The following is a 13,707-nucleotide window of genomic DNA, read 5'->3' as shown; positions in this document are numbered from 1 at the left end:
AAGTACTTGTTCATTGCTTTCATTTCCTCCATTTCCATTTCATTATGTTTGCCATCTTTCCTTTCTGCACCTAGAGTTAGCTTACTCTCTTGTTCCAACATGGTATCAGAACCATGCTTATCCATGGGCAACCCTTGGGGGTGAAGGCCGCCGACCCACAAATGGAAGTTGGTCTTCCTCCTTTGGTTGTCCATCTCCTTCATCCTCATCAATCGCTGCTGAGCATAGGAGAAGCACCACATCCATCGCCACCAACCTCTTCTTTAGTTCCACTTCTTTGGTTCCACTAACTGAACGCTGCGCTGAGCATGTGAAGTGCAGCTTCTACACAACCAGGTGGTTGCTGAGCATGTGAAGCACAGGTTTTACACAACCAGGTGGTGCTATTGCGCAAAGACCTGTGATCACCGCTGCCATTGTGCAATCTCCTCTGGCCATCCACCAACCGGCAGCGCCACTGTGCAAAGACCCACCACTGATGTCCTTACACGCAGTAGCTTCTCCGCCCGCCCAACCAGCTAAGGCGTCGTCTCCCATGCGTGCCCTTCAATAGCTCCTTGTGTTATGTGAGTGACCTTTCTTGAGAATTTAATTATATTTATTAAAAATTATAGTTAGAGATGAGAGTCCATGAATATCTCTAAACAATTAAATACATATAAAGAAAATAAATTTATGATAAAAATAGCATATTTATGATAAAGATCCCCAAAAAGTAGGTCAATATTTGCATACAGTTGAATTTAGTAAAAAGGCCCTCGTTGAGTTTTAGACCAGGTCTATTCCCGTAATTTTAAGTACCAGCTCGACTATATTCTGACAAAAAACCAAAGAGATACAGTGGCTGCAAGTTGCAAGCCTGTACTTGTATACAGGGAGTCAAGACAGGTTGAGACAGGCAAACGTCTACAGGGAGTATTAATTCTCTTATTGTTTTCCTTATATGGTTTAATTATTTCATGAGTGTGTGTGTGTGTGTGTGTGAGAGAGAGAGAGAGAGAGAGAGAGAGAGAGATTAAACATGGTTTGTAAGAATTACAGGTTCCTTGGATGAGAAGATGTATGATTGTATCAAATTACTTCATACCTTAATAAATCATTGAAATACTCATATGTGAGACCGTGGGTCTTACATATGGGGGGACATATTGGACCCAATGCTTCATACCTTCATATGTGAGACCGTGGGTCTTACATATGGGGGGCATATTGGACCCAATGCTTTTGTCTTGTGTTCATAAATATATTTCCATTTAAGTTTTTTGTTTAATTCTTCTTCTAAGGTTGATGTATTGACTTATAGTTAACGTATTTAAAGTAATTTGTAAAATTTGTTGAAATCTTGTACTTGGAGAAAAGGTCACTACCCCATTAATAATTGGACTGTAGTGCTTTTGCTATTTTGCAGAACATCATTGCAATCGAATCTATGTAAGATAATTTTTCAACACTCAAGGTTAGTATCTATTATCTTGTATCCATAATCAATTTATCTTTCATTGTTATGATGTTAAGTTTCTCACGAATTATGTTCAAGAATTTTATATTGCTTATTCATAGAAACCATAACGATTCACATCTCTTGGAGTGTTAAGTTGTTTTGACAGATAATTTCAATCACACCACAATAATGGAGAACAGTTATACTCTGTTTGTGAATTCTTAAATGGATACCTGAACGGTTTTATCCCCCCTATCCCAACCTCACCCAATCTTACTTTCAAACACGGGCCAGTTGATATGATGCAACTGAGGACAGTTGCTATCCCGGGCAGGAGGGATGTCACGGTTTGTTCGTCTGGTTAATTGGGGGTGCCTAATTACCACTATGTTTCTAGCATGGCACTTGGGTGATTCTGAATATTCCATGTGTAGGACATAGGAAATTAGGGATAGTTGGAACTAAGTATTGAATTTATTACTTACGTGATGTCGTGGACTTTTAGCATGTGTAGTGTGTTTGAATGGACAGCCCTGTGTAGGTTGGTGAGATTGACGGGCTTTGTGCTCGTAAGCCGGAATGGCTGGGACGCGATGGTGGTGATATGGTGTGAGTAATTACCAAGAACGGTTTTCTCAGCCACACATTGGACGACAGTTGTTTTCTCGGGAAAGAGGCACTGATCTGATGTGTTTGATCACCCTATGGGGTCATTGGGGATACCCATGGCTTAGAGAAAACTGGACTTGAGTACGGGTTAGTACTCATGATTACTGTCGATGTTAGTAGTTGTGAGCTGCTACATTGTGTGATAGTGGACAACTAGTATAGTTGGAGAGAGTGTGAGCATGTGTTGCTCATTAGCCAGGGTGAATAAGACAATGGATCGAGATAGTTGATATCTTAACAACAATATCAAGCTTTTGGTATGACGGGTATGCTTCTTATCAATTGTTATTATTTTTTTGAAGAAAAAAAGAAATATATTTAACAACATGCATACTTTGTTATTGATGGTTTTGGTAGGACTTGCCAAACACATTTTATTGGTAATGTATGATCTAATGTACCATGTGTACAATCTTGTTGGTTTGTTGGACTTTTCTTTTGTCAAATTTCTAGGCCAGGTTTTGCAAGCTACGCAACTGAGGGCATTTCTTAACCGGGAGGACTATTATGTGAGTGAACTTTCTTGAGAATTTAATTGTATTTATTCAATAAAAATTATAGTTAGATATGAGAGGCCATGAATATCTCTAAGCAATTAAAGAAATATAAAGAAAATAAATTTATGATAAAAATAGCATATTTATGATAAAGATCCCCAAAAAATAGGACGATTTTTACATATGGTTTTTGCATACAATTGTAGACCAGGCCTATTCCTGTAATTTTAAGTATCAACTCGACTATATTCTGATGAAAAACTAGAGAGATACAATGGCTACAAGTTGCAGGCCTATACTTGTATACAGGGAGTCAAGACAGGTTGAGACAAGCAAACGTCTACAGGGAATATTAATTCTCTTATTATTTTTCTTATATGGTTTAATTATTTCATGAGTGAGAGAGAGAGAGAGATTAAACATGGTTTGTAAGAATTACAGGTTCCTTAGATGAAGCTCTCTTTTCTTTCTATCTTCTCTTTTCTCCTCTGATGAGAAGATGAATGATTGTATCAAATTACTTCATACCTTAATAAGTCATTGAAATACTCATATGTGAGACTGCGGGTCTTATATATGGGGGGACAGATTGGACCCAATGCTTTTGTCTTGTGTTCATAAATATTTTTCCATTTAAGTTTTTCGTTTAATTCTTCTTCTAAGGTTGATGTATTAACTTGTAGTTAACTTATTTAAAGTAATTTGTAAAATTTGTTGAAATATTGCACTTGGAGAAAAGGTCCTGTGATACCTTGGGCCATTTTTTAAAATATAATTCTCTAAATAATCATGTCATGGAAGTGGAGCTACACGGCATAGGGGGGAGATTGCACCCAATCTTGTCTTACTGGTGATGTTATCTATTTCTCTTGCCTTGTGTAATGCTATGTTATTTGATTTCAATTTAATTCAAGTCTTTGTTTTAATTTTTGATGTATTTTGTGAGTTTTTAATTATTTCTTCAAGAAGTACAAAAGGGCCCGATGACAGTGGTATTAGAGCTTTGTTTTAATTAAATCGTCTTGAAGCTGGTCAAAGACTTGTGGACAAAGAGGTGAAAGAGACAAAGGCACATGTGATTTTGGTATAAATAATAATAATTTAATTTGAAGAAGAATATGTTTATGTTCATGTATGGTTGAAAAGAAGAACTGTTTTTAACCATTGGATAACAAATCCGGATCAATCTATTAAAGTAAGGTGGAAAACCGTTAGTGGGTTTGTAAAAACCGCAAAACCACCTTCCTCAACTCTAATCCTCTTCATAATTTGTCCATAGGGATTAAATCAGCAAAGGAAGGAGCATACATAGCCATAGCAAGATTGCTAAGCTAGTGGAAGTGTAGAAAATCTATAATGGATGGTCTTCAATCTCCCACAATTAGATATATTGGGAAAACTACTTGCAGGTTTCTAATTTTCTTTTTTTGAATTAAAAGCTTCAAAAATTTCCCCTCTTTTCTTCTTCATGATGAATGACGACGTTTTCCCTTGTGTTTTCTTTTCTTCTTCATGATGAATGACGGCGTTTTCCCTTGTGTTTTCTTTTTAATTCCAACCAGCAATGGGCAGTTTTGCGATGGCAATGGCAGAGTTTCTTTTTCCTTTCTTCTCCTTGCGCACTGCGCGAGTTCTTAGCATGGAGAGACAAAGCTTTAATTAAAGCTTAATGCTTAATGCTTAATTACATACATACATACATACATACATACATACATACATAATACATACATACATACATACATATATATATATATATATAGGGTCTCATTTTCCCTTTATGAGTTGGCCGCATTGGTTAAACTTTTGGCTAAATTAACTCCCATGAATAGGCTTGGTTCAAAGCTTAGTAGTCTTTGATTAAAGCTTATTATTATAGAAGCTTTGATTAAAGCTTTTAAAATAAAAGCTTTAATTTTTGGGTTATAAACCCCCAAATGTGTGGACAGCCAACCATGATGAAGCTTATTTATTTATTTATTTATTTAAGCTTAATGTACAAGCTTTAAATCTCGAAAGCTTAATATTAGAAATTTTATTATTATTATTATTCTTTTTACAAAAAAGCTTATAAGCTTTAAAAGGTACAAGCTTAAAAAAGCTTATACATTTTCCAAGCTTAAAGCCTTCATAGTGTACACAAAAAAATAACACAAAAAACAAAAAAAAGACAAAATATAGTTTTACTTTAAAGCTTAGGGCCTGATTCACTGTGGAGAACTTTCAAGTAGGAAGTTTTAGATTAAAAGCTTAAAAGTAACTCTTGTTTTAAGTTCTAAAACTGGTAAAGCTGTTTTTCCATTTTATTCTTTCTTTGTCCTCTTTGTTTTTTTTAAAAACCCATCTTAAATCCATATATATATATATATATATCCCCAAAAGATTTATAATATAAGCTCTAAGACACATATTATAAAGCTTAGGCTTTAACATTTTAGTTTTAATTTTATATATAAAAAGAGGGCCATACCACTCAAGCACAAGCTTCAAGTGGATTCAACACCACGGATTACAAAGAAACACAAATTTGAGCAAATTCAAGATCTTCAAAGCATTATCCAAGGCTTAACATCGAAACTCTATCAACAATGTCTCATACTTTTATTAAGACTTACTTTTTGCAGATTAAATCAAGGCTTCCTAATGACACTACTTACTCTTCCTAATGACTTCTTACAAATTAAGGGTGAAAGATAAGTAATAATCACACTTTCTAAATTTTATAAATTAGTAATTGAAGTTTGATATTGTATTATGAATTGAAACTAACCTATAGATTAGTATATGCAAAATCTTCGATGATTTACCAGCAGTTAAGTATTCACCTTGTTTAATTTGATTACTTGCATAAAATAAAATTATTAGTTGTCGATTCGTTTTCTTCTAACTGATATTTTGCAGTCCAACCCAAGTAAGTTTCTCCACTTTCCATAGTTAAAACATCACATATGCTTGTGAAATTTGTCCTTTTAATGATGTATTTTGTAGCAAAGCTATCCAACACTTTTGCAAGTAAGTTGCTATCCTCTATAATCTAGTAAATAATTCCTCCAATATTTCTATGGAAGTTTATTATTTCAGATCATGATTCGAACACCTTCCAAGTAAGTTTCTCATCCCTATTCTTACAATAGTGATCATGCTTAAAGTCATAATTTAATATAACCCTAGTTACGTTTGGAAGAATAATTATATTTAAATCCATTCGCATTGCTTCTCATTTTTCTCAATGTAGGACATCATTGCAATCGAATATATAAAAGGTACGACTCTCTTACACTTAACTCAACCTTATGATTGCTAAGTTTCATATTAATTATTCAAGTTTATTTCAACTTCAAATGCAAATTAAGCTTTTCATCATCTAGACTTATTTACTTAATCAAGATTAATTAGAGTTGTTACTAGTCATTCATATTTATATTTGTGTTTAAACTTTTGATGTATTGAAAAAAAACAATTTTATCTATTCTTCATAACAATCTCACACCCTCTCAAACAGCTTTTAAACTCAAGATTAGTATTTCTTATGCATATCTCCATATTAATCAATTTATCTTTTATAGTGTTAAGCTTCTCATGAATTTTGTTTAACAACTCATGTCTCTTTGGAGTGTCAAAATTCCTTTTGACAGATAATTTCAATGACACTACAACGATGGAGTTTTAGAGGAAATTGGCCACTCCGCCTCAAACTTCTATTCTGAAAGGAAGTGATGTATAGAATTAATCTGGTGGTATGGGACATCAGATTGGTTTCATATACTTACTCCAGACACATTTATGTCTTCTATCTTTTAAATGTTATGATAATTAATTTATTATTGGGTGACTCGAGTGTGATTAAAGAATTATTTGGTTATGAGTGAATCCAACCGAGTGTGCCAAGTGTGACTCATGCAAGAAATGTGTGAGTTTGATTGTGAGTGAATCCAATCAACTATTTTGAATTAATCTTGATGAGGGTGACCCTAGTTGGTTATGAGTGAATCCAACTAGCTGTGACACGTGTGAAACATGTGGTGTCCTCTATGAATACGTGTGACGCATATGAAAACATTGTGAGTGAATCCAATGAGAGTTTAATTTGGAAGTTCAAGAGGGAAAGCGGACTTGAAAACGAAATTTTTGACTACAATGAAATTTGAGATGGGCTTTTTAGGGGAGAAAGTGACTTTTGGGGAAATCTCAAAAATTTCAAAATTTTAAGGATTTTTTGAGCCACGAAAAATGGTGGGACCATACCTACCCTAACCCCTCTACTTTTTAAAAGGGACAAGTGTAATTATTAGTACTGAAAGCCTAGTCCCCCTCCCTACAGCCTAGTCTCCCTCCCTATATTCAAAGGAGACCAAATGTGCACAATCCTCTATTCCTATTGGTCCATTGCTAATTACTTTCATTATCAAAAGGCCCAAAATATGTTCAAATGCCCCCTAATGAGCAATGGCAAAAAGTAAGGGAGCTAATGGGCACTCTTGTCTTACTGACCTGTTGATTTCCATACCCTAGTTTGATTGTGAGTGAATCCGATCAACTCTAAGATACATGTGATGCGTGTAAAGGTTCTGTGAGTTTGATCGTTGAGTGATTCCGGTCAACTTTAAGACACGTGTAATGTGTGTGAGGACATGTGGGAGTGAATCCACTTAAATACATAATGACATTGTGAGTGAATCCAATGTGGGATCAATTAATGTGTTCGATCACTCGTGTGTGCTGATAAGTTACAATCGAGGATCACCAATTTAGGTGTCACACCAGTTTTCTTGTTGGTATTTCATGTCCATAAAAACCTCTGAGCCATGCCTTTGTGTCTCTGAGCCATGTTCGAACCTCTGAGTTTACCTTGCAGGTTATGACATCGATAACTACGAGCATAATGTTGTTGTTGTAGCATTTTCTTCTACACAACTAAGGAGGACAGTTGCTTCCTCAAATAGGAGGACTGTTACAGGTATATATTTTATCATATTTTTGATGAATTAATAATCGTAGAAAAATATGCTTGATTTAATGTGTACAAGAATCAGCTTAATGGAATGTGCGAATGTGTACAAGATTATTATATGTGCAAATGTGCCCAAAGTTATTTTATGTAACAAGGCCCATTAGCAATTATATTTGGGCAAACGTTTTTATATATACAAACCTTAGGGATTTTGATATGGTTAAAAATATGTAAAGCAATACCCCAAAAGTGGGAAAAGCAAGCCCAATTTGTACGCTTAGCTATTTATAGCTCCTTGGGCTATTTTTATGAATATAATTCTCTAAATACTCATGTCGTGGAAGTGGAGCTACACGGCATGGGGGAGGAGATTGCACCCAATCTTGTCTTGATGGTGATGTTATTCTATTTCTCTTGCCTTGTGTTACGCTATGTTATTTGATTTCAATTTAATTCAAGTCTTTGTTTTAATTTTTGATGTATTTTGTGAGTTTTTAATTATTTCTTCAAGAAGTACAAAAGGGCCCGGTGACACCATGGCATCATAACAAATTTCATACTTGTGTGGTAATACCATGGATTATTGAGTGAGCAACAACCATGCATATAGGGGCAATAGAAAATGTGAAGGAGCAACACATTTTAAGAGGTTAGTCTTAAATGTCTAATTAACAAAATATATGAAGGTATTCAATAAACTTTTTTGTTACTACAATATGATGCTTGTTTATTGTAAAGTAGCTTACCACAACACTCAAAGAGAAAAGAAATGGGTAGTTAACTATACGAGGGGCCTATGGGATAAATTGAACACATCACTAAACGAGTTACATGTATGGGGAGAGGGCTAGGAGATGGTCTGTTTTGGTGTTAAAATGACTTGGCGTTTCTCCACAAAGGTTAAAAAATAATCATATTGTGTAAATTCATAGCAATATGAAATTATGCTTTTGTTTTATCGTGTGTGTTTTAAGATTATTTTTAGAAATATATAAGATGTTATTCTTTCTTCTTCTCTTTCTTCAACTTTATTTCTTTAGAAAAGTGGATTGCGGATGTGATTTATCGTGATTGAGGAGTATGTGGAGCCTATCAATGGATAGATAATCAATGAATATTGCACTATTTTTTCATTGCTTCTTACTTTTTTAAAGCTTTAATTTTTTTAGTGGTGGTTGCTTTACTTTTGCATACGCTTGCGTTGTTTTTTACCAGATAATTTGGTTTCTTTTCTTCATGCGGGCTACAATATCAATATTATAATTCCCAAGGTCTAATAAAACAAAGATTTCCTCTTTTATTAGTTTGGGCACACATAATGGAGCTCAAAAGAATATTACAACCCCCACTAGCATAATGACATAGGGTGGATGCTTTGCATGAGTTAATTTTGTTGGGAATTCACCTTTAATGGGTTTATACATCTCATGCTTACTCCCCTTCCTTTGTTATTTTTTAATGTAGAATCTAAAAAAGTGTGAGTTGACCTTTCCTCATGGATGTGTAAGTCTCCCTCGTCCATCTTCCCACGCACTTAAGTCTTTTGTTTAGAGCCCGAGTATTTCGTTGCATATATTTTACACATCTTCGACTCACTCCCTTTTATTTTTGTTGTTTTTCCTACATAATCGCAAAATTTATGAGAGATTTCCCCACCCATGCTTGAGGATAGTTAAGTCTATGTCTATATATATCCCATCCATCTTCGCATCTACCTGAGTTTTTTGCTAAGAGCTCGAGTATTTTTGTTGTAGATGCATAAACCCCCTTAGGATTTGGCCTTTGGGCAAGTGCTAGCACAGGCTTTTGCGACTTGATTGATAACAACCTTTTTCAACTCATTACCTCAACATAGTAAATAATGAAAGAAGGCATGATCTTGACACTGGGCCCTTGTTCTTTTCCTCCATGTGGTTTCTTTGCTAAGTGTGTAAGGTGTTTGTAGGTTTGTACTTCGCTTCACTTGTGATCCCATGGTACCTTAGAGTATTATATCATTGTGATATTATTATTATGGTTCCATGGTAAAATATAGCTATGCAAAGTAGAAGGAAAATGCCTTTAAAAGGGTATGCGGGACCCTCATGTAATAAAAATCGTCCAACTTTTAAAAATAAAAAAAAGTAAAAAATCTTTGAGCTTTGGCCTTTCTTTTGTTTGGATCTTTTAAAAAAGGCTACCCATAGAAAGAATTATATTGACCTATTTTAGGTTTTTTATTTTCAAGAAAAGCCAAAAACGACAGAATTGTTGTGGTAAGCCTACACCGTGTCCAAGCAAAGAAAAGGGGGGTTCAGGCAGCTTTCAAGAACCTTCAAAATTTGGGGATTTTTTTTCCTCTTTAATTGGAAATGACAATAAATAATCTCTTAAATTCGAAATGAAGGTTTGACAAATGGCTATTTCACCAGGGGAAAAAAACCAGGGTAATGGCGGGTGTTTTTGACGCACTGTTATATAACGACCGAGGGAAAGGGGGTTTACATCAATGGCGGGAGTGAAATCCTAAAACGGAGTGTCAAAGCTTGTTTGCAGGTGAGAGCCAAAGGCTTCCTCAAGCTATTGGTCTCTCAAGTTCTGTCCAGTTGGGCGTTTCTTCAAGCATTTGGGTCTCCAGCGCCTCTCCTGCACGAAGCAATTGGGTCCTCAAATCCAGATTTGTCGCCAGGTGGGCGCTTCCTCAAGCAATTGGGTTCTCGAATCCAGGTTTTTCACGAAGTGGGCGCCTCTTCAAGAAATAGGGTTTCCAAAAACAGCAGTGGGCGCTTCTTCAAGCAATTGGGTCTTCAAGTACAGTACCAGGTCGGTTGCTCATCTCTCTCACACAAAAGTCTGTTTTGTCATGTTCTTTGACACTTTGCATCTCTTTTTTCCCTCCTTTTTTCCATGCTTGCAGCTATCTTGGGTCTTTCCTTTCCTCTGTGGCCATGGATGTGCACCTCAGAGAGCTGTTTGGCAATTTCCAGCAGCAATTCGGGACCTACGCAGGTAGCGGTCGATCCGCCATAGCTTCCTTCCCCCCTCTTTCCCCCAATTGCCATCTTACGAAGATTGATGGGGTCTCCACTGCCTTCGTGAAAGCCATCTTCAGAGCTTGCTCTGCCCTCTATCTTTCCAATCCATGGCAAAGACTCCGCCCCCACCATCTCTTTGGAGTGCATGTCCATGGCTCCAAGCCCTTCTTCTCCTGTGTCCAGTTTGTTGGAAACTCCACTGGTGGCCCTGCCCTCTTTCTTTACAGATCACACCATGATGCCCTCTCTTGCCTCCCATCATCTCTCTCCTGTACCCTTCCCAACTTGAAACCTATTCCCCTTGCTGGCCTCCTCAGACTCACTTTCACCCCTGAATCCCACCTCCCTCTCGCCCATAAGAAGATGATCAAAACCCTCGGCGTTGAAGTTGCTGGCCCCAAAGCCTTCCCATACATTGACATCATTTACCCATCTACTAGCACCAATGGGAGCCTCTCTGATGCCACTCTGTCTTCTAATTCTCCTTCTCTTGATGAGCTCAGATGGCTCTATGCCTGTGTCAAAGCCATCACCCAGGTGCATCCTTCACTGCGGCAGCTAGAAGCCAAAGGGGTGCGCAGCCCTCATACCATGTTCGAGGATCTCTCCCAGGGTGTGGATGTCCAATGGCCCGCTGAGGACGCGAAGTTCTGGGAGGTCACGTCTGTGAAAATAATGCATCCACCTCGTGAGAATCATGAAGAGCAGAGCATGTCACCTTCCAAAGGAACAGATCAGCTAGAGACAACTACTGATTGGAATGGGTGGACTGTGTCTCGGCAATGTGCCATGTGCAACAAAGAGGTTTCCGCAGAAGTGGCGCCACGTTGCAGCAGATGCAAAGCAGTGATATACTGTGGGCATGCATGTCAGAAACAACATTGGAAGGAGCAGCATAAAGGGAGCTGTGAGCTCTACAAGGCAATGATGGAGAGGGAGGAGGAGTTGGAACTCAAGATCTTTGATTTCCCTTGCTTGATGGAGCAACCTTGCAAATGGCTAGAATCAGCGGGGCCGCATGGTAAAGGCATGTGGAGAAGGTTGTGTGGATGTTTCACTGAACTCCCTTTTGGATTATTACCCCCACCCTCAACTGGGAACGGCATGGCAGGTGCATGGGGGCTGGAAAAAGGATTGTATCCCCCTGATGCACCGCTGCTAGATCACCTTGGTGCAGGTGAAAATACCAGCATGGTACTCTTGTCGGGCTGGGCCGAATACTACAATCTAAGAGACCTCCCAATGTCTAGCCCCGTGGCAACATTGCTTTCTTTTCCCTTGTCAGTGTATCACATTGTCACGTCGCTCAATGCTGCCACTAAAACCTACCTAGCCAAGGGCAGAGAGGTTGTAGTACACTATCTCGGCCCTGAGGGGGAGCTTGATTGGATTCCAGCCTTTTCAGAGCTGGCACACTTGCTGGGCAGGTCTGGGAACTTGCACATCATGATGATTGGTCCAGAAGTACCCAATTCCCTTTCCAGAGCTGCCGCTTCACTTGGACGGAAATTGAAAATCACTTTTGTGAAGGGAATGTATCAGGATGAGATAAATGCCTTACCTTCTCCACATGTAGTGGTGGCTCTGAATTCAGGCCTAGAGACCTATGAATCGTGGTTGGGAGCTCTTGAAGCTATCAAAGCAGGGAATGCACCGGCGTTTTTCACAGATTATTCGGAGCCTTGCTGTGCTAATGCCAAACAGGTTCTTCGTGCAGCAGGTCTGCATATTAGCCACCCCGTTACTCCAAACCCATTCCGTTCACCCGTGAGAAACCAGATCCCATCGAGCAACCTTCCATGGTTTAGTAATGGTTTTGTCTTTGGGGTCAACACTTGAATGTGAGGTAACTTTTGTCTTCATTGTTTGACAAGAAAAATGAGCTTGCTTTTTAGGGATTTGAAGAGGTTAGCCAGCAAAGGATAGTACTAAATTAGCAGATATTGAGCATGCAGATGCACAGTTTTGCTAAAGGCGATCAGTTACCTAACCCTTAACCCATGTCCTATCTATTCAAGAAAGTGGTCAGGAAGGCATTGTCAGTTTGTTTTATGGACAACATTCAAATGCTAAAAGCTCCTGGGTTGAATGTCTTGAAGCCCAGATTTTCTTTGTCAAGAAACTGGGTCGGGGTATGGAGCTAGCTTGGTGTGGAATCTAGATGCCCAGCTGCCTGGTTTTGGATACCCAGCTGGAGTCACCATTTAACATTGGCGGCTGCCTCTGACCTTCAAACACAATAAGTTGATTGGTGCAACAAGGCATGCCTAAGTGGGTGTAGTTTCATTCTCAATCCATTACACTCTAGTATCCCACATCTGGAGATTATTTTCTTTGCAGTGGAACCCACATCTCACTGCTACTTGATTTATATTACCAACTTGGTAAATATTCTTCTGCTATTTGAGGCACTGTCCTTTCCCTTCCTATGCTCCGTTTGTTTCAAATCATCATCAAAGTTTGTATGAAGAGGACCTTTTTGTCCAGATTTTTCTTAAGATTTTAGATTTAGATTCCAGAAATACCAGCATGGTTGTTGGATCAGACACTATTTCAACATAAGAATGGGAATCGACAATCAAAGCAACAGAGGCAAGGGATCGCATTGGAAAAGCATGCCATGATTCTTACTAGTCCATCACTTTTTTGGGGGGGGGGAAAGCAAAGGAGGGGTTATCCAGTCTATTCATATAGAGGGGAAATGGCTACCATCAGTTTTAGTCCTTGCAGCTTCGAAAGAATGTTCATTATATATATATTATACGAGATATAATGATGTGTTGCAGCTGGCTGGATTAATGAAAGATAAGGCAAAAGTACAGAGTTAATACTCACTGAAATGTCTCAATGAACTGGATCTGGAAGGCACCTCTTTCTCCCCCTCTCACACATGCACGCACGCACGCGCACACACACTCTGGCCTTTATGGGTGTTAATACAATCATCATCTCTCTCCCTCTCTCTGTGTGTGTGTCTCGTGCATTCTAAGACAAGCTGTTTCTGTGTGTGTGTGTGTTGGGCTCTTTCAGTGTGTGTGCAGGCTGGGCTACGATGTTCACATACTCATTTTATTATCCTCTCTTTTATAGAGACAGATCTAACAAGTAATGTGATGTGCAAACTTTTGAAACGAT

At 38.1% G+C, this 13,707-nt stretch overlaps 1 protein-coding gene across 2 annotated transcripts; it reads left to right on the top strand.

Moving 5' to 3' along the window:
• Nucleotides 1–9,956: 9,956 nt before the first annotated feature.
• Nucleotides 9,957–13,164, top strand: LOC147612926 (uncharacterized). Of its 2 annotated transcripts, XM_086782193.1 has the most exons (3): nucleotides 9,957–10,360; nucleotides 10,455–12,418; nucleotides 12,528–13,164. In XM_086782193.1, the coding sequence occupies exon 2, from the start codon at nucleotides 10,486–10,488 to the stop codon at nucleotides 12,409–12,411; it is 1,926 nt and encodes a 641-aa protein (XP_086638319.1). In that variant the 5' UTR covers nucleotides 9,957–10,360; nucleotides 10,455–10,485; the 3' UTR covers nucleotides 12,412–12,418; nucleotides 12,528–13,164. The 2 variants fall into 2 exon arrangements, with proteins under 2 accessions (XP_086638319.1, XP_086638318.1); XM_086782192.1 differs by having other exon boundaries at nucleotides 10,455–13,164.
• The last annotated feature ends 543 nt before the right edge of the window (nucleotides 13,165–13,707 follow it).

Source organism: Cibotium barometz, chromosome 44 (genome assembly GCF_041138505.1).
Source record: "Cibotium barometz isolate CiBa-2024 chromosome 44, ASM4113850v1, whole genome shotgun sequence".
Lineage (NCBI taxonomy): Eukaryota > Viridiplantae > Streptophyta > Polypodiopsida > Cyatheales > Cibotiaceae > Cibotium > Cibotium barometz.
The sequence above is the reverse complement of the archived record's forward strand: the minus strand, read 5'-3'. Positions and strand labels throughout refer to the sequence as shown.